Source organism: Balaenoptera borealis, assembly GCF_965194805.1.
Source record: "Balaenoptera borealis genome assembly, chromosome: 11".
Classification (NCBI taxonomy): Eukaryota; Metazoa; Chordata; class Mammalia; order Artiodactyla; family Balaenopteridae; genus Balaenoptera; species Balaenoptera borealis.
Window position 1 is genome coordinate 96,648,855 of NC_138868.1, and position 19,259 is coordinate 96,668,113.

General features: G+C 52.7%; 3 protein-coding genes across 9 annotated transcripts in view; 1 reads left to right on the top strand and 2 right to left on the bottom strand.

The window, feature by feature from the left end:
* Positions 1-276: 276 nt before the first annotated feature.
* On the top strand, positions 277-2,294 carry APOC3 (apolipoprotein C3). The gene is made up of 3 exons (XM_082342306.1): positions 277-380; positions 546-669; positions 1,736-2,294. Exons 1-3 carry the CDS (start codon positions 326-328, stop codon positions 1,854-1,856), a joined length of 300 nt encoding a protein of 99 aa, XP_082198432.1. The 5' UTR covers positions 277-325; the 3' UTR covers positions 1,857-2,294.
* Positions 2,295-4,301: 2,007 nt separating this feature from the next.
* On the bottom strand, positions 4,302-6,334 carry APOA1 (apolipoprotein A1). The gene is made up of 4 exons (XM_082342305.1): positions 6,297-6,334; positions 6,029-6,091; positions 5,693-5,846; positions 4,302-5,044 (listed from the first exon to the last, which is right to left on the bottom strand). The coding sequence occupies exons 2-4, from the start codon at positions 6,069-6,071 to the stop codon at positions 4,444-4,446; spliced, it is 798 nt and encodes a 265-aa protein (XP_082198431.1). The 5' UTR covers positions 6,072-6,091; positions 6,297-6,334; the 3' UTR covers positions 4,302-4,443.
* A 5,816-nt stretch (positions 6,335-12,150) lies between these two features.
* The window catches only part of SIK3 (SIK family kinase 3), a 247,155-nt gene continuing 240,046 nt past the window's right edge, over positions 12,151-19,259 (bottom strand). For all 7 annotated transcript variants that reach the window (XM_082339743.1, XM_082339742.1, XM_082339746.1 and 4 more), the window contains 4 exons: positions 17,144-17,307; positions 16,072-16,204; positions 15,056-15,226; positions 12,151-14,354 (listed from right to left, as the gene is read on the bottom strand). In XM_082339743.1, the coding sequence (XP_082195869.1) occupies positions 15,069-15,226; positions 16,072-16,204; positions 17,144-17,307 (455 nt within the window). In that variant the 3' untranslated portion in view covers positions 12,151-14,354; positions 15,056-15,068. The remainder of the gene's footprint in view (positions 14,355-15,055; positions 15,227-16,071; positions 16,205-17,143; positions 17,308-19,259) is intronic.

Sequence of the window (19,259 nt, forward strand, 5' to 3'; positions counted from 1 at the left end):
GGAGGGTACAGAGAGCCACCCAGAGTCACACAGCATTTTAGTGGTGGAAACCCTGGCCAGAACCCAGGTGTCTTGATTCCCGGTCTGGTGGGGTTTCTGCTCCATGCCACTCCTCCCTCTCTCTGGCCTGGGTCCCCCAAGTACCCTGTCTGAAAGCCCTTAGCCTCTCCCATACTAGGACGGGAACAGGTCCTTCCTCCTCCTGGCCTGACCCAGCTCAGGTCCTACTTTAAGGGCCACTGCGTCTCCCCAGGGAGGGCCCAGCGGCGGTGGGGGGACATGGGGCACCCCTCACAGGACACTTCCCTGCAGGAACAAAGGTGCCATGCAGCCCCGGGTCCTCCTCGTTGCTGCCCTCCTGGCGCTCCTGGCCTCTGCCCGTAAGCAGCTGGTGGGACCGGGCTGGGGGCAGGGAATGGGCCGCTATCTGTCTGGAGGACCCTTGACAGGTGGCTTGGGGATGCCGGGCCCTGATGAGTGGCCAGGCAGGAGCCAAGGGTTCCCCAGAGGCTAATCCACCCCACTCATCCCCACTCTCCTCACAGAAGCTTCCGAGGCAGACGATGCCTCCCTTCTGGGCAAAATGCAGGACTACATGAAGCAGGCCACCAAGACTGCCAAGGACGCACTGACCAGCGTGCAGGAGTCCCAGGTGGCCCAGCAGGCCAGGTACGCCCTCCCTTCCCTGCCCCCGGCCCCCCACCTGCCCCTGACTTGGTGAGAGCCCAGGAGGAGGGCTGTGGCTCTCCCATGGCCACCAAGGACCTGCGCCTCTCTGAGCCTTTCTGTCTGTAAAACAGGCTCCCTCGCAGGGAGAGGGCACCAAATCCCGCCTCTTATCCCTTTGTGGTCCCTCCTTTCTCCTCCGTGTCCCGCGTGGCTCTGAGGAAGGCCATTCAGCCTTCACTTCCATTTTCCTTTTCTGATAGTCTGGCTCTAGGTTTGGCTCCACCCGACCCAATTTCAGCCCGGTGTGTGTGTATGTGTGTGTGTGCGCGTGCGTGCGTGCGTGCGTGCATGCGTGTGTGTGTGTGTTTCTGCCTCGTTCCAAGCCCTGGGGCCGTGTGAGCAGAAGTCGGCCCTTCCTCGCCCACCCTGCCCCTGCCCACTAGTCCTCTGCTCTCCCCAGCCCCCTTCCCCGCCTCCACTTCACCCGCATTGGCCGGCATTTCCATAGCAGAGGCGTTCACAAACATTTTTAGTACTCAGAACCCGCTGTGGAGTAGGTATTATTTTCCCCATTCTGCAGATGAGAAAACCAAGGCTCACTTAACCAAGGGACCTGCCCCATTTCAGGCAGCTAATCAACCCTCTGATGATTTTCTAAATGAGAGACGGCTTCCCTCGGTCCCACCCCACTCAGAGCCACGGGGATGTACAATTCTAGGGGGCCTCATTTGCCTAGACTAGAACGGCAGTCCTGACCTTACACATCTCCCCACTCAATCACTCCTCTCCAGCTTGCTTCAGACCCACGTGGCACAAAGGTCTGCCCCCACCTGGAGAAACTCGGATTTGGCTTGTGCTGGGGTCCCATCATCACCTTTGGCGTCTTTTCCTGGGGTGGTGGCAGCTGTAGGGGGTTCCTGCCTGAGGTCTTGGAGCATTGCTGGGTGGAGTTGAGAAGGTGGTGGGAGAGGCAGTGGGGATATGGTGGGAGCCCCATGGTTGCCACTGCCTAGAGACCGGATCTCATCCCCACCCTGTTTGTTCCCCTCACTGATTTGACCCCCAGAGGCTGGGTGACCGACAGCTTCAGCTCCCTGAAAGACTACTGGAGCACGTTCAAGGGCAAGTTCTCTGAATTCTGGGATTCTGCCCCGAACCCCACACTGCCTTCACCTGAGGCCGCCTGAGATCTCGGTACCCCAAGTCCACCTGCCCATCCATCCTGCCAGCTCCTTGGGTCCTGCAGCCTCCCAGGACTGCCCCCAAAGGTCGCTTGAAAGGGACGACATTCTCAGTGCCCTCCCACCCCACCCCAGACCTGGCCCACCCCCGGGGTGTGCTGTCCTTCCAATAAAGCTGGACAAGAAGCTGCCATGAGTGGGATGTCCCACGCGTGCCATGTATGTTTGGGCGCGGGAATGGGCCGGGGCTCTTCCGCGGGTGGGCTCAGGACTGACTCCAACTCAGGCAAGCCTGGGGCTGGTGTCCCACCCACCTCTTAGCAGCTGCTTGGGGTAAGGTAGGAATGACCCTACCTACCCTGCCTGCCTCCACAGGTTTGCGTGGAGGAGCAAAGGGGATGCTAGGTTTGGCAAGACTTTGATAAACTGTCAAGTGCTGTGTAACATGTCTTGAGTGTGTGCTCTGTGCCAGGCCCTGCGCCTGGCATTTTATGTCATCATCAGAATTGAGACTCTGTGTGTCCTTCAAAATTCTGGAGTTGACTTGCCCTGCCCGGGCCACCTGGCCCTCTCAACCACACTTGAGGGAAGGAGGCCGAGGGGTAGTAGTTAAAGTAAGATACATCTGGGCTCTAGTCTTGGCTCCATCACTTCATATCAGCCTCAGTCTCTTATCTGTAAAGTGGGTACAATGATACCCCATCCACTGTAGGTTTGTTGAGAATGAATGAAGGAAAGGAGACACTGCACAGCACCTGGGACATCAAAGGCACCTGGTAAATGGCTGCCATTGTCACTACAGGCTGAGCTGATTGTCCTCTTGGGACCAGGATTGGAGTGGGGGGGGCCAGTGTCCTGGGAACTAAGGAGGAACCCAAGGTCACCCAACACAGGCTGCGCCCCTTGTGTCCCCACTACCCAACAGATGTTCACGTCAGAGGGGTCCAGAACCACAGACTACTTGAGCAGCCCCCCACTCTTCCAATGACAAGACTGAGGCTCAGAAAGGTGAAGGCACGTGCCCAATGTCACTGAGTCAGCAAACAGCAGAGCTGGACCTCAGGCCCAGGACAGCTGTCCACATTCTGCTCAGCTGACACAGAATAAGGCTTCGTTACTCCCATGCCAGGTGTCAAAGGCTCCTTGACAGATCTTGGTGGCGTCAGGACATCCAGCCCCACTGGGAGACGTCTGCTCTCTCTTTGGAAGTCCACCTGGGCTTCTCTTTGGGCCCAACTTGGCCAGGGATCCCAGCACCCACACCTGGAAAATGTTCTCACCCAAATCTGGGCTTGACACCTATTGTAGCTCAGGATGTTTAGGAACTAAAAAAGCCCACTCCTTTATCCAAGAGCTGTTAAGATACACTGGAGGTAGAGGAAGGGTAGATTTTCCAGCACCAGGGCAAAAGGCCCTGAGGGCAGAGGGAAGGGAAGGCTCCGCGAATGCACTGCCCAGACCTTTGCAGGTCTGTGAAGCCACAAGCATGCACATGGGGGTGTGCATACCTGAGTGTGAAGAGGGGCCGGCTGTAAACACTCAAGTCCATATGAACTTGAATGCCTGGCCACAAACTTCTTTTTTTTTTTTTACTAATCATGGATGCTCAGGAGCACGTAGGTCTAAAAGGGGCAAAATCTAGACCACCCTGCTCTTCAACCCCGGAAGTGACTTCACATCTCCAAGCTCCAGCTTCCGCATCCATACCATCGATTTCATGGCAGTCTACCCAGGATCTGGGGAAGGATGCAGTAAGATGATAGATGTGAAAACACTTTGGAGCTTAAAATGTGCTAGTTACCTGCAAGAGGTGGTGATGATTTTTCTGACTCAGGCCAGAAAAAGAGTGGCTGGCAGGGCTGGAGCCCCAGGGATGGAGCTGGCACAGCTGAGCCCGAGGAAACAGCGGCTGTTTCCAGGCAGGGTGGGAGTGTGAGGAATGGCACGAGGCCCTTGTGAAAAAGGAAAAGGGACGTGTTTGTTAAAGTATTTTTTTGCATTAATAAAGGATGAAGGAGCAAGTGCCAAGCCCTTCATCTGAACCTGCCCAAATCCTTCAAGTTCCAGTGGCTCGTTGCAGTCTGTCGGCCTCACCTGCCCTAGAGTAGGAGGGCTGGGGGAGGCTCCTGTCCTCTGCCCACGGGAAACGCTGGGGACAGGGAACCCACTTCTCCCAGCAAAGCCACTACTTCTTGCTTGAGGCCCTTTCCGGGCACCTGCGTTGGATTATCTGTCGCTTTGCCTGGTCCTCTATTATTTCCTTTCTGTCCCCACTCTTGAGCCCCCCGGCCAAGCAGGTCCTCCAGCATTAAGGCCCTGAGAGGCCCCAGTTCAGAGCTGATGACTCCACTGGGAAATCAACAGGTGTCCCTGCCCTCTGGCCACGCCCCCCTGGAGTCCCCTCCAGCGTCACTCCCCCCAGCCCCCCAACCTCATTCTCCCCAAAGAGAATTTCTTGGCTTTTGGAGAACTCTTTATTGTTTAAAAATCATCATCGAAGCTTCAAAAAAACATACAACCCATCACACCCGTCCCGCTCCGAAAATGCTTATTCTAAGAAACTGAACTGATGGCGAGGGGAGCCCAAGGCATCTCACTGGGCATTCAGCTTCTTGGAGGCCTCGTCGATGGCGGCCAGGATGCTGACCTTGAGGTTCTCCAGCACGGGCAGCAGGCCCTGGCGGAGGTCCTCCAGCGCGGGCTTGGCCTTCTCGCCCAGCGCTTTCAGCTGCTCGCTGGCCTTGGCGTGGTACTGGACCAGGCTGCCGCCGCCCTCCTTGAGCATCTCGAAGCGGGCGGCCATGCGCTGGCGCAGTTCGTCGCTGTAAGGCGCCAGCTGCTGCCGCAGGGTCTCCACGTGGGCGCGCGCGCGGTCGCGCATCTCCTCGGCCAGCGGGGTCAGCTTGTCCTGCAGCTCCTGAACCTTCTGGCGCGCGCCCTCGCGCAACTCCTCGCCCAGCGGCGCCACCTTCTGGCGGTAGGTCTGCAGCTCCTCCTGCCACTTCTTCTGGAATTCGTCCAGGTAGGGCTGCACCTTCTGCTTCACCTCCTGCAGGTCCTTGTTCATCTCCTGCCTCAGCGACTCTGTCTCCTTTTCCAGGTTGTCCCAGAACTCCCGGGTCACCGGGCCCAGCTGTTCGCGCACTTTGGCAAACGTGCTGGTCAGGCTGTCCCAGTTGTCCAGGAGCTTCAGGCTGACGGGGGAGAGAGAGGAGGGCTCGGGGGATGCCTCCCAGGCACCCCGGCACCCCCTGGAGCTGCAGCCCAGCGCCCCCGCTTACCTGGGGTGACACCTGGACATACCTGTCCCTGAAGGTGCGGTAGCTGGGGGCAGACCCTCAGCCTGGCTTCTCCCATCCATGATCTCCGCACCCCCACCCCCGCCCCACTCCCACTGCATCCCACTGACCAGATGGACAGAGGAGCTAGAAAGAGACAGAGCTGGTTTTGGTACCCAGTCCTGTCTGTCCCCGAAGCCGGGCCTTTTAAGGACCTAGTCTCCACCCTTCCAGCCCATTCTCCTCTCTGAAGACAGCCATCCTGGTGCTGGCCGGAGCCGAGGAGGGAGTTAAGAAGGGAGTTAAGAACAGGAAGGGGCTTGTTGCACCTGCAGGCAGAGAGCGGTGTCGTGAATACTGACCCGGCAGCACTGGTCTGCCGCCTGCTAGGGGGCTGTGACCCTGCGTGGGGATCCCACTTCTGTCTTCCATCCAGGTCTTCTATGGGGCCCATCAAATAGCAGGTGGGGATTCGGCCAGTCTGGCTGCTTCTTCCCACAGGCCTCTCCACTCCTAGCACCGGCACCCCCTACCCCTGCCCCAGACCCCAGTCTGGGTCCTTACTTGAGGTGTTTTCCCAAAGCGGAGGCTTCAAATTGGGTCACATAGTCTCTGCCACTGTCTTTGATTGCATCCACGTACACGGTGGCAAAATCCTTCACCCGATCCCAGGATGACTGGGGGTCATCTTGCTGCCAGAAATGCCGAGCCTGGCTCCCTGGGGGTGGGAGGGGAGCCCCAGATCAGGCCAGCTCTGGGCCGGGATCTGAGCTGAAATGCCAGGTAGGGGAGAAGGGAGTGAGGGAGAAATTCAGCTCCCCGTGCCCAGGAGGGTGGACCACAGCGGTTCAGAGACAAGTTGCCCCCCGATGGTCAGCTCCCTAGGCTGGGGGCACCTACCGGTGAGGAAGAGCACAGCCAAGGTCAGCACCACGGCTTTCATCTTGAAGGGACGTGGGTGACCTGGAGGAGAAGATGGGCCCGGCTGAATGGGGCTTGAAGGAGCCCGCGCACCCCATCTCACTGAAGCCCAGGAGAAGGAGGCGGGGCACAGGGTAGGAGAGGGCCAGGTGTCCAGAGCCCCAGCATGGGGCAGAGGCTGGAACCAGGATCCCAAAGCCTGAGCCTCAAATGCCTAGAGCTGGGGGAAGCGGGTAGCAGCACTTACCTCAATGGTCAGCAGTCTCTGAACAGCCAGCTCTCCCCCAGCCTATTTATGTGACCAGGCAGGGGATGGGCTGGGAGGCTGATAAGGCCCGCCCAGGTCTTGCTGCCGCTCACTGGTCCTGGCGATGTGGAACTCAGAGTTCAAGGATCAGCTCTGTCCCTGGGGCCGGGCAAATAGAGCAGGCAAACAGGAAACTGTGAGGGCTGCAGGGCCAGGGATCAAGGGTTCAGGCAGGGGTGGGAGGGAGTGGGTGCAGGCTTGCGGGTCCCCAGAGTCTGGGTCAGCTGCACCCGGCCCCTTCTCCTCGGTCGGGGCTGTGTGCCGGCCATTGTCCATTGTGCCAGTGCAGCAGGCGAATGGGAGGAAGGAAGAAAAACACATGAGCTGCCAGCGATGGCTGGAACTCCTCCACTCAGGCGGTGTCCTCCCCCGCTGTCCCCTCGCATTCCAGGGAGATTCTCTCACCTCCACCCTGCCCCCACCTCACAAAGGCAGCAGACGGTGCTCCCACCAATGCTGTCGCATCTCTCATCATCCCCCCTCTCCAGGCCCTTGCAGACCTCCCAGATCCAAAAGCAAAGGGAGCCCCGTGCTAGGATGCTGCCTGGGGAGAGAGACAGGACAGTGCTCAGTGGCTCCCGGACTCTGAGATGTCAGAGACCTCTAACATTTCCAAACAAATTCTAAAGACCAACACAGAGCTGCCCACTTTGCATTTTGTCATGTTAAACATCTTACCCACCGCTGCGCCCCACCTGGCCCAAACCCTACCATCTGGTGGGATGAACTGGGAGATTGGGACTGACATATATACACTAATATGTATAAAATGGATAACTAATAAGAACCTGCTGTATAAAAAAATAAATTAAATAAAATTCAGAAAATAAAAAAAAAAAAAGAACCAAAAAGAGCATAACCTCAGAATAAAGGACAGTTGCTTAAATGGGATACATAGATCTTTGCATTGTTAATATTTTTAATTAATTAATTAATTAATTTTTGGCTGCATTGGGTCTTCGTTGCTGCGCACGGGCTTTCTCTACTTGCGGTGAGCTGGGCTACTCTTCGTTGTGGTGCGCGGGCTTCTCATTGCGGTGGCTTCTCTTGTTGTGGAGCATGGACTCTAGGTGCACAGGCTTCAGTAGTTGTGGTGCGCGGGCTCACTAGTTGTGGCTCGTGGGCTCTAGAGTGCAGGCTCAGTAGTTGTGGCACACGGACTTAGTTGCTCTGCGGCATGTGGGATCTTCCCGGACCAGGGCTCAAACCCATGTCCCCTGCATTGGCAGGCGGATTCTTTTTTTTTTTTCCTTAATTTAATTTAATTTATTTTATTTTATTTCTAACATCTTTATTGGAGTATAATTGCTTTATAATGGTGTGTTAGTTTCTGTTGTATAACAGAGTCAGCTATACGTATACATATATCCCCATATCTCTTCCCTCTTGCATCTCCCTCCCTCCCACCCTCCCTACCCCACCCCTCTAGGTGGACACAGAGCACCTAGCTGATCTCCCTGTGCTATGCGGCTGCTTCCCACTAGCTACCTATTTTACATTTGGTAGTGTATATATGTCCATGCCACTCTCTCACTTCGTCCCATCTTACCCTTCCCCCTCCCCGTGTCCTCAAGTCCATTCTCTACGTCTGTGTCTTTATTCCTTTCCTAACCCTAGGTTCTTCAGAACCATTTTCTTTTTTTTAGATTCCATATATATGTGTCAGCATATGGTATTTGTTTTTCTCTTTCTGACATACTTCACTCTGTAGGACGGACTCTAGATCCATCCACATCACTACAAATAACTCAATTTCGTTTCTTTTTATGGCTGAGCAATATTCCATTGTATATATGTGCCACATCTTCTTTATCCATTCATCTGTCCGTGGACACTTAGGTTGGCAGGCGGATTCTTAACCACTGCACCACCAGGGAAGTCCCAGCATTGTTCATATTGATCTTGGATCCCCCACACAGGTGAGAATGGACACCAGCCCTTAGGGATGGCTGGTGTCAGGGAAAGACCTCTGGACTGCTAGTGGCAGGAGCCTAGGTTCTTATTTCATCTTTGCCTTCAGTGTGCAAAATCCTGGAGGAGGATTGTGAGCCAGTTATGTAATCTCCCTGAGCCTTGGTTTCCTATCAGTAAAATGAAGATGAGAATGGGGGTGGTTGGAGGATGAACCCAGGGAAATCCTGTAAATCAGTACTGTGTGCTTGTTGGTGTTTGCAGAGCCATTTTGTAAGGTTTCTCCTGGAAGGTGTGTGAGCCCCCAACACCAGGTCACCTACAGGGCCCCGGTCATAGAACCTGTGAACGTGCAGGCCGAGAGTAATTTTGAGATCAGCCTCTCCCCACCCACCATCTTCAGATGAGGAAACTGAAGAGTGGAGGAATTTGCCCAGTGTCCCTGGTGTCCCAGGGAATTAGAGCCAGGGCTGGACTTAGAACCCAGGTGTCTGGACTGAGGACCCAGGGCAGAAATGTGCTCTGCACCACCTACCCAGGAAACTCCCTAATGTTCTAAAACCCAGCCGGGGACTGCCGTCTGCCAGATCCCGGAGTGGCGGGGCTCCAGGCCTCTCCCACTCTAGCCAGCCTCATGCCTTTCTCCTCAGAGGGGAAAGCTTTGGAGCTGGACCACCTTAGGTTTCAATCCCAGCTCTGTCACTTGTTAGCTGTATGACCTGGGCTAGTCCAGACCTTCCACCTTACCTCAGTCTCTTATCTGTTAAGTGAAGATAATGACAGAACGTGCATCTCCTAGAGTTATCGTAGGGGTAGCACGCGTGGCAGGCAGGATAAGCCCCTCCCCCAAACATGTCCATGTCCTACTCTCTGGAACCTGTGACTGTTCCCTTACATGGCAAGAGGGACTTTGCAGATGTGATTATAAGGACCTTGAGATGGGGCAGCTATCCTGGGTTATCCAGGTGGGCCCATGCCATCACAAGGGTCCTTAAATACACAAGAGGGAGGCAGGAGAGGGAGAGTTGGAGAAAAAGGTGGGAGGTCAGAAGCAGAGGTTGGAGTGATGTGATTGCTGGAAGGGGGCCATGAGCCAAAGAATGCAGGCAGCCTCTAGAAGCTGGAAGAGCCAAAGAAGCAGAGTTTCCCTAGAGCCTCCAGGAAGAATACAGCTCTGCTGACTTCATGCTTTAAGACTAGTGCGACCTATTTTGGACTTTTGACCTCCAGACCTGTACTGTCAGATCATAAATTTATGTTGTGTTAAACACTAAATTTGAACATGCACGGCAAAACTGAAAGGGACCTGGCACTTAGTAAACAGTAAGTATTCTGTGGCCCAGAATCCCCATTTCTGCCATTCTGCCCGCCTGCTCCCACTGAACACACTTGCACTGTCAGACCAGAGCCATGACCTCAGTTTCTGGTGGCAGAAGTGGGGGACGGTGAGGAATCACATTTTCTCTGCGTGGTCTTGACGTGCAGATGCCGAGATGAGGGACTGACCCACCCCCAAGGCTCTGTGGGCTCGGCGGAGAGGGAGGCTGCCGCTTGGCCAGCCCAGCTCCCTGCCTGTTGTCTAGAGAGTCTGAGGGAGGCCGGTGCCCTGCTGGGGCAGCTCAGGGGTGTCTCAGGACGAGAGGCTCCTTCCTCTTGGGGAGGGGGGCGGTAGAGATCCTCCTAGCCAGCATACGGGGGGCCTCAGAAGCTTACCAGTTGGGCACTGTTTTGCCCTGCTCTTTGGTTCACTAGTGAAATTAGAGCAAACCTAGTGTTTGACGTCTGCACAGTTCTTTCGTGGCCAAAGCAGTTTCAGGATGAACTCAGTTTGTCCCTTTAAGGCCAGCAGGCCAGATATCCTCCTTGTTGTAAGGCTGCAGCTGAGAGCTGCTAAGAGCCGCCCTGCGTCCTTCAGCCGTTAGTGTTCGGTGCTGGCAGGAAGGGAATCAGGGGGCCTCTAGCTTCTAGCTCTTCTGGCTTCTAGCTCTTTGATGGTTGCCTATCAGCCAACAGCAGCCGGACCCCCGACTCCCAGAGCCCTTGTTTGATAGCATCTTACCAAGCCAGAAGCTTCCTTTTAAAATATACTTATTCACTAGTGTGTCTACTCCATCTCATTGTAAGATATTTGGCTTAAACCAGCCCAAACCCCTCGTTACTAATATTTTGGAGAAGCGAGTCTTTCTGGGCAGAGACCTATGGGAAAACCACCACCAATAGCAAACGGAGCGCATCTCAGAACCAGACTTGGGGTCCAGCCATCATTGTCAGAGGCGCCAAGTGCCCGGATTGGACTGTTTGGTGGGTGCAGGGCCTACCAATGCAGGCCCGCAGTCCTACCACCCTCTTCCCCGACCAGGGGAGTCTCCAGAGTGACCGTTTCTGAAGTGGGTGCCCTGACACGTGTGGGAGTGTGGCTGGCTGGCTACAGGAGTGGATTTTGCTCAGAATGACTGGCCACTCATTTCACAATTGATGTCTCAACGTTGTACTGGTCAGTCCGCACTGGGAGGACTCTGTCCCCTGCTAGGCCTGGCACGTAACAGACACTCAGCAAATATTTGCTCCATGACCCACACTGGCAACCAAAGGAAGGGTCACCAGGGAGGCAGATGGTCACCTGAAGGAGCGGGCCTGGAGAGGGGACACAGGAATCTGGAGCGTTTGGCCCTGTATCACGGGCCCTGCTCAGAACATTTACTGGGAAAGCACATGGTGCAGGTCGGGAGGGGAGGCTTGAAGTTAGGAAGGTTTGCATCGATCAGGGGAGGAGATCCCCACAACCACCATCACCCTATTCACTCTCTGGCAATTTTGTTGCAGCTCCCGGTGATAGATCCCAGCTGAGACCCAGGGCAGGGCATTGTAACCAACCGAGGTTCTCTCCTGCCCTCCTGCCTGGGAGATGAGGCAGCGGGAGCAGACGTCTGGCTCCTTGGCAGGCACGCCAGCCTTCCGAATTCTTGATCTGTGCAGGTGGAACGGGCTGGGGGATACCACAAAGTCAGAGGGATGAGTAAGGATCTGTCAGCAGGGCTTCCATCTTCTAGAGCTCAGACCTCAGGGCCTGTATCCAGGAGGCAGGGCCCTGAGGGCCCTGAGCTCAGCTCAAAGGCATCCTGGCTGCATTCAGGAGGGCGTGGCACCTCCCATAAAAGGTTCTTACAAATCCTTTGAAGGGCATCTGGGTTTATTGCTGTTTGGTTCCAGAGACACTCCCAGCCTTCCATGGGAGTGTGTACACACTCACATGATTTCTAGAAGACCCTTCTTGAGAAGGCTTTTTTCTGTTCTAAACAGTCCCACAGCAACTTTCAAATCCACCATGGACTCCCTCCTCTCCCTCTTCTTCCTACAAACTCAGTATTTCCAGCTTTTGTAATCTTTCTTCATAGAAGGCCTTCCATCAGCTATCTGTCAGCCGTGGCTGGGACCCTGCTAGAAATTCTACCCTGCCCTCTGGAGTCCAGCCGTGGAAAAAGGGGGAAAACTATAGCAAAAGTCCCCTTCCATCCTAACACTTAGAGTTGATCGTATCACTGGGCTGACCGAAGTCACCCCATAAAGGCCCCAGCCTGTGCCAACTCTCTGAGGTCCTCCTTTTACTCCTTCAAAAGTACGCTCTCAAGGAATCTGTTTTCCACCCGACTCAGCAAACTTTTAACGTTCCCTTCTGAGGGGCCAGAGTCCAAGCCAGGTGCCTGACGACCCAGCGTGGAGCCGAGTTCAGGCTTCTAGAGAATGCTCGGCTCGCAAGGCGGGGTGAGATAAAGCACTGCTCAAAGCCCCATGCTACACGTCCTCAGCCTCCAGCATTCCAGCTTCCAGCCTGAACGTTTCTCCCAACTAGACTCCAAACCACGAGGCAAGAAACTTATCAGCATAAGATCATAATCAGGTGTTTATTTGCACAATCCCCTACTGTCCAACCAAGTTACAAAGTTGTAAGTGCCCACCAAGAAACGACTAAAGGTCTTACTGCAACTTGGGTCTGGAGATTTTTAATCCTTTTTTAGTTCAACATAAATGAGAAAGAAAAAAAATACTCTGACATTTTCAAAGAACAGAAATAGGAAAGTATGTTCATATACATTCAACATATACTGCGCATATTGGTCACTACAATACAAAGCAATGATTTTTTAAAAGTGTAGTTCGCAAGATGGCACGGTTAATAGGCTCACTGGCTTTCGTCTGGGTGGTCGCAGGGGGGCGGCAGTCTGCTCGTCCATCAGCACCGTGAACAGAACAGGCTGAGCACGTGGTGGGTGGGAGGCCAGCATGGGAACTGCAACGAGCCCGGAGAAGTCAACAGTGGCTGTCTGGGCTATCTCATTGCTTCCAGAAGGTGAGCAGCTGGTGGCCCCACCCAGTGGAGGGGATTTGGGGACCAAGGAGACACGGAGAGATCCCAAGAAAGGCTCTTGCACTGCAGAAACCCAGTCAAGGGATACTGGGTCCAGGAGCCGAGCTGCCAACATCAGTGAGAAGGACAAGCTGCATGGGAATCCTGTCAGCAACACCAGGATGGCCATGCTGGGAACCCGCTTTCTTCTGTGCAAATTCAGGATGAAAGACTAGGAGGGGCCGGGGGACCTTTTACTCTGCTTTCCCAGCAAAATGGATCAAAAGTCAGAATATTTAACACCTCTTCCTTGTTTTGAAGATCGGAAGGCGATAACCCAGATCCTCTGTCAGCCCCCAGCCAGCAGAGAAGACTTTGGTTTCTAACAGTGAAGAAAAATAAAGATAATGACACAAATAATAGCTATTGCATATGCACTGCTTCAGCTGGGGGAAGGGAGACCACTACATCTGTCACTGGCACGAGTGAGAACTGTTCACAATTACAAGGTCTAAATAAAATACTTTGAACAAAAGGTGCAAGTCACAATTCAAATAGAACAGAATCTGGTTAAACATTTCTCTTTTAAACAAAAAATTCCTTTTGTTTTTATTTATTAATAATAATAATAACAATAATAATAACAATAATATCAACATTTACCAAAAACAATTCCTACATGATCAAGAATTAAAAGAGGGGCTGAGGATGCCCAGGGAGAAGGAGAAGTTAGGAGAGAGGCAGGACCCAAGACAACCTCCTGTTCTTCTTGCCTGTGACAAAGAGGCTGAAAAGGAAAAGCATTATATATATGTATATATGGATGTATACGGTTACATCCATATATATATATATATATGGAGCAACAATCCTTGTTATAGCACAATAGAAAATGAGAATAAAAGGTGACACAAAAGCATAGTGTACCACTGTCAGGTGTTCAGTCCATGGGTGGAACCAGCAGGAAGATAAAGGCAACCGACTTTCCAGGTTGTAAGAGGGAAGCCGAGTTACACACCAAACAGATGTTCTAACTGGCAACCCATCAATGCCAGGCCACTCGCAGCCTCCGTGCTAACATTCTCATATGACCTTGGCTGGGCCAGACATGTTCTTCAGTGGATCCCAGCAGCAAAGACCTCTCCAGGTTCCAGGCTTGGGGTTTCTCTTTTTGCTCTCCAAGGGCCAAAGGCTGTCATCCCTTCCTCTGTCTCTTTCTCCAGCTGCTAAGATTCCAGAGGATGTCCCCCTCTAGCTTCTGCTCCTGCGGAACAGCAGTGCAGAGGTTGGGGGGCACTCTGTGGACGGAGGCCAGGGAGGGGAGTGGCTCTGCACCCCCGGCCCCCGTACACTAACTGCTTTGCTCTTCTGTCTCAAAAAAAGGAAAGAAAGAAAGAAAAGAAAGAAAATCACCTCCAAAAGAAAACATACTTAAAAAAAAAAAAAAAATCAAAAATAATCCAAACCAAAACCAAACAAAACCACCAACTCAGATACACCAAATACACTTTCACGAAAGGTGGCGAACATGGATTTCCTGTTTATTTCCTTGGTGACTTGGTCATACAGGCGAACGTGGCAAAACCCCCCTCAGAACCCAACAGAACGGCACGCTGATGAACCAAGTGTGAGGAAAGGAGCCGACATTGTGGGTGGGGGGAAGCACAAGGGCAACTTGGCGCGATGCTGCTCAATACTGTTGGCTTAAAGTCAACCTTCTCATTCCCGCGCGGTACATAAACCTGCAACAGAGCAGCGGACACAGAGAATTAGTTTCTAAAGAGAGAGACTCATATATTCCACTGAAAACTTAAAAAAGAAAAAAAAATAGGTGCACTTTACCTCAGTCAGATATTTAAGGAGTTTTGCCTAGTATGGATTTGCCAGATGGCTTAACTTTCATCAAGTCTTTTCTGTCAATGAATTTTCAAAGATAGAACCGATACTACCTGCTGTGTGCGTTTAGGCGTTACTCCAGCCAGACTGGACTGTTTACCCGTTTTCTACCACTGGCCTCTGATCACACATTTCTGGAATATTTTGCCACTTGCAGCACAGCCTTAACAAAATCTGGCTGGCCATGTTTTCTTGCTGAATTTCATCCTTCAGGACTGAGTTCAAGGGTCACCTCCTTTCCCATTACCCTGGCCAGAGGTCCCGTCTGTCCTCTGAAGCCCTAAGCTCACTTACTCTGTGGAGGCTATGGCACCTATAACACGTCTTATCCCCCATAATTCAACCAAGGGACTATGGCCAGCATCCACCCCCCAAACAACTAGCATGGTGCTTAATGAAGGAACAGGAAGATACAAAGACCTTGACGGGAAGAGTGGCGTTGTCAAGTTCACTGGCTCAAGTTCACATGGAAGGGAATCTCCTGATGGGATCAGGAGCTGGTACTGGGCCAAAGGGCTGGTTTGGCCCCGGCCAGGGTGATACTCACTCTCCATCCTTTGCTACACGCCTGCCTGTTCCATGCTGAAGGAGACCTCGGGGTGCTTGTAGCTGAGCAGTATGTCTGTAATACATGTGGACGGGTAGCAAGAGGAGTTTAAATGCTGGCTGCCATCAGTCAGGTCTGGGTGCTCATGACCTCCAAGACTCTCCCCGCATTCTGCAAGACCAGAAGAAACATGGGAGATTTGCAGGGAGCGGGGTGGTAGGTGGGCAAGAGGTAGGCAGGGGTGGAAGAGAAGTCTGGACCTTCCGCAGCCTGACTCCCAGCCCTGAACTCTAGCTCAGAGCAGGCCCTCGGTCTGGCTAGTGACCGTGGCTGGGGGCCAGCCTCCTTCCTGTTGTCCCCAGTGTCTGTTCTGCCCTCTTCCTTTACAGTCTCCCGCCGTCAAGCACCGTCAGCTCCTGTGGTGTGGAGGACACCCTCGCGGCTGGCAGGCACTGACTCCTGGGCACGCTCTGTACTCAGGACACGGGCCTAAGCACTTCAAACTCCCCAAGCTAGTTAATGCTCACAGCACAGTCTAGGACAGGGGCTCTGTTGTTTCTGTCCCTTTACAGAGGAGGACCCTGGGGCTCAGAAAGGTTAAGCGCCTTAACCTGTGGAGCCGGTGAAGGACAGTCAGAATTTACTGCAGACCTGTCCACTCCCGAGCCTGGGCTTTATATCAACTATGATACCCTCCCTCTACTGGTTCTAAAGGGAGGCAGACATTGGGACACGGTGCCCTCTAATCAGAACCAGAAAAAGAGTTATTGAAGGAGCACCTTAACAAAGCATTGCAGACGGAAGCGTGATGCCCCTGCCCTCAGCCAGGAGGCGTGCTCCTTCACGCACGCACACTCGGTGGAAGAGAACTGGGGAAAGGTCGTATCCAGAGCCCCGTGGGGATGCTGTGGCTTGCCATGGGCTGTTTATACAAGAGGGGAGTAGTCACTGGTGAAGATGAAAGGCGGGCCCCTCCAGGAACTTCTCCGGGGTGCCCCACGCATAACACCCCTCACCCTCATTCTCCCCATCCTGGAACTGCTGGCTCCCCATGAGCGAGGACTGACTGAGAACCGCATCTGACATCCGGGCAGAACTAAGTGCTTTCCCAGCCACGAGACTCATGCCAGGCAAGTTATCCAGCTGCACCTGCAGGAAACAGTTAGGAAAAGAAGTAAGGATATCAGAAAACGCGCCACTCTCAGGGACCCTTAGAGACAGCTGTGCCCTCCAAAAGAGCCCAGGCAACGGCCGGCCTCAAGCACCAGTCCCAAGCACTACCACCCAGACTGCCTTCCTCTGCAGGGCCAGCTAAAGGGGGACGCTGCAATGGTGACTGTGCGGGAAGCTGAGGCTGGGGGGGGGGTAGGGTGGGAAGGGAGGGGCACGGTGAATCTCAGCTGGTGGTCAGATGCCCTTGACATCTACATGGCCCTCCAGTGCTAGGCTGCTGACCTATCTCATCACCACGAGTTTGTCTTAGGACCGCACTGTCAACAGCACTCCCTGCGAGGATGGGAATGTCCTGTGCCTGCCCCGTCCAATAGGAAGCCAGCAGCCACCAGGGCTACTGAGCCCTGAAATGTGACTCGTGTGACTACAGCACTCAGTTTTAAATTTTATTTTGTTTTAATTACATTTAAGATTGAAAAGCCACATGGGGTTGGTTGCTGCTGTATTAGACAGCGCTGCCTACGAGTCTGCCCTAAGGAAACAACGCTTTGCTGCGTGGATTAGCTCCCTTATCTGAATAAATTCAATGTAGCTGCCAGAAAACTAACCAAGAGCCTGAAGGCTCATTTGCTGGGGCCTGAGTTTAGACTGTCTGGGGAGAAGTTCAATAACTAAGACTAGAGGAAACAGATGGCAAACTGTTCTTGATTCCTCAGTCTCTAATGTGGAGTTCGGATTCTACGGAGATTCTCCTGGAGTTTAGGATTGCTTGTTACGGTGATTCAAAGAAATGCTCCCTTAGTGCCCAGAGGCGCTGGGCTCTGGCTGAGGAGAGTGAGAGTAGATGCTACCCCACATTCCTAAGTTCTGTTTTCAAGGATCCCACTTCCGAAAAGCAGGAGGGGGCCAACGTACATAAGCATCGTCACTGTTCTGGATCGTGTGGTGTCTCTGGAGGGTCCGGGGCCTGTGGTGTTCACTGACTGAGGGGTGTGCTGGGTACCCAAGTCCATTGTGATCTGGCAGCTCCATTGCTTGTCCTGGAGAACTTCTATCCATGCAGTTCCCTAGGACAGACTCTGAGGAGACAGAGCAAAATAGGGTCAGCAGACCTAGAGTTTCTCCCAACGCTGGCAACTCTCACCAAAGAAATGTCTCGCAAGGGACAGTGGGCAATGGTGAGGACCACATGTGCACTCTCCGCTAATCCCCAGCTGGCGGGTGGTGCTCAGAGGGGCCTGGACCAGCCTGCCAACCCTAAGTCTTACAGCAAAGCTGAGGCTCTCTCTTGCAGGGGTCATACCCTCAGGAGAAAAAAATCCCACATATCAGTGGTTGGCTGGATCACGCTGAACCTTTTCTTTTTTTCTTCATTTCTCTGTTGATTTGACAGTGCTATGTTCCCACACCTAGATGCACAGAAGAATCATTCTTGGAGCTTTCAGGACCTCTGGCCTAGGAGGATGGCCTCCATCCTGTGGACGCCTCTCTCTCCTTCCTTGGCTTCCCCTCCGTACACCACCCAGTCCCCTCCTCTCCTCCTCTGACTGCTGCCCCCAGCTCCTTCCATGGCTCCTTCGCTCTAGACATTTCTATCCTTTTTTTTTTTTTAATTTTTATTTATTTATTTTATTTTTATTTTTGGCTGCGTTGGGTCTTTGTTGCTGTGCGCCGGCTTTCTCTAGTTGCAGAGAGCAGCTAGTGGGGGCTACTCTTCATTGTGGTGCGCGGGCTTCTTGCAGTGGCCTCTCTTGTTGCGGAGCATGGGCTCTAGGCACGCAGGCTCAGTAGTTGTGGCTCGTGGGCTCTAGAGCACAGGCTCAGTGGTTGTGGCGCACAGGCTTAGTTGCTCCGTGGCATGTAGGATCTTCCCAGACCAGGGCTCGAACCCGTGTCTCCTGCATTGGCAGGCGGATTCTTAACCACTGCGCCACCAGGGAAGTCCCTCCATTTCTATCCTTGACCGTCTCTCTCTCCCCACACTTACTTTGACAGTATCATTTATTTTCACGACTTCAACTACACTGCTTCTATATAGAGAATTACTGAAATGCTCTTTTAAGCTCCAGATCCAAAATTCTAACTATTTACTAGGTATCTTTCCCTGGATGGCTAACACTCAACATGCCCAATTCTAAACTCATCAGCTTCCCCCACAATCTCTTTCAGACATCCTGGTTTTGGTGCCTACTTTCCTATCTTCTGGGTATGAAGAGCTTGTGGAGTTCATATGGATTCCTTACTCTCGGTTCCACATCACCTTAAGTCAGAAGAATGTGCCCCTCCAATGTTGGTCACTTCAGTCTCTTTCTTACTAATCTCACTGCTTCCACTGAGGTAGTGTTACCTCTTGTTACACTAGTGTTACCTCCTGTTACCTCTTGCCTGGATCACTATAATAGCCTCCTAACCATCCCTCTAGCACTGCCCTACAAAGACTAACCTTTCTACAGGGGAGCCCAAACCCCTCATTTTCACAACACCGTCCCAGCCTCTCTTCCAATGAGTATGCCACACGACTCTCCTCTACATTCTAAGCTCTGGTCAAATGGGACCACGGACAGTTCAGTGCATTTTCTCTCACTGTTCTCTCTCTCTGGAAATGCTTGACTCTTTTACTTCCATTCCTGCCAATCCGAATCAACTCATCCTTCTAGGTCCAGCTCAAATATTATAATTTTTATGAAATTCTCCCTTTCAAACAGAAAGAGATCTTTCCTTTCTTTAAATGGCAGAAGACTTTATTGGACTCTGATTACTCTAATGTTATTCCTGGCACGATCTTCAGTTGCATACTTGTCTTAATATTATTCATATTAAACTGCAAATTCTCTGAGGACAAGAATTGTATTTTATGCATGTTTGTGAGCCTTCACTATTCCAGAACATTGTCCTATTCCCAGTGTTTAATAATAATCTCTTTAACTGATATTAATAAACACTCTCTTAATGTGGGTTAGCCACCTGTCAGAGTCATACAGCCCTGTGGACTGGATTTTGGAGAGAAAGAGGAATTCATGAAGACTGAGTA

What these genes read in the sequence shown, in the direction of transcription:
- APOC3 (XM_082342306.1), top strand. Translation starts at nt 326, where the DNA reads ATGCAGCCCCGGGTCCTCCTCGTTGCTGCCCTCCTGGCGCTCCTGGCC. An exon ending in GGCGCTCCTGGCCTCTGCCC is followed by an intron (nt 381 to 545) that starts GTAAGCAGCTGG and finishes CTCTCCTCACAG; the next exon opens with AAGCTTCCGAGGCAGACGAT. An exon ending in CAGGTGGCCCAGCAGGCCAG is followed by an intron (nt 670 to 1,735) that starts GTACGCCCTCCC and finishes TTTGACCCCCAG; the next exon opens with AGGCTGGGTGACCGACAGCT.
- APOA1 (XM_082342305.1), bottom strand. Translation starts at nt 6,071, where the DNA reads ATGAAAGCCGTGGTGCTGACCTTGGCTGTGCTCTTCCTCACCG. An exon ending in GGCTGTGCTCTTCCTCACCG is followed by an intron (nt 5,847 to 6,028) that starts GTAGGTGCCCCC and finishes TCCCACCCCCAG; the next exon opens with GGAGCCAGGCTCGGCATTTC. An exon ending in GCTTTGGGAAAACACCTCAA is followed by an intron (nt 5,045 to 5,692) that starts GTAAGGACCCAG and finishes CTCCCCCGTCAG; the next exon opens with CCTGAAGCTCCTGGACAACT.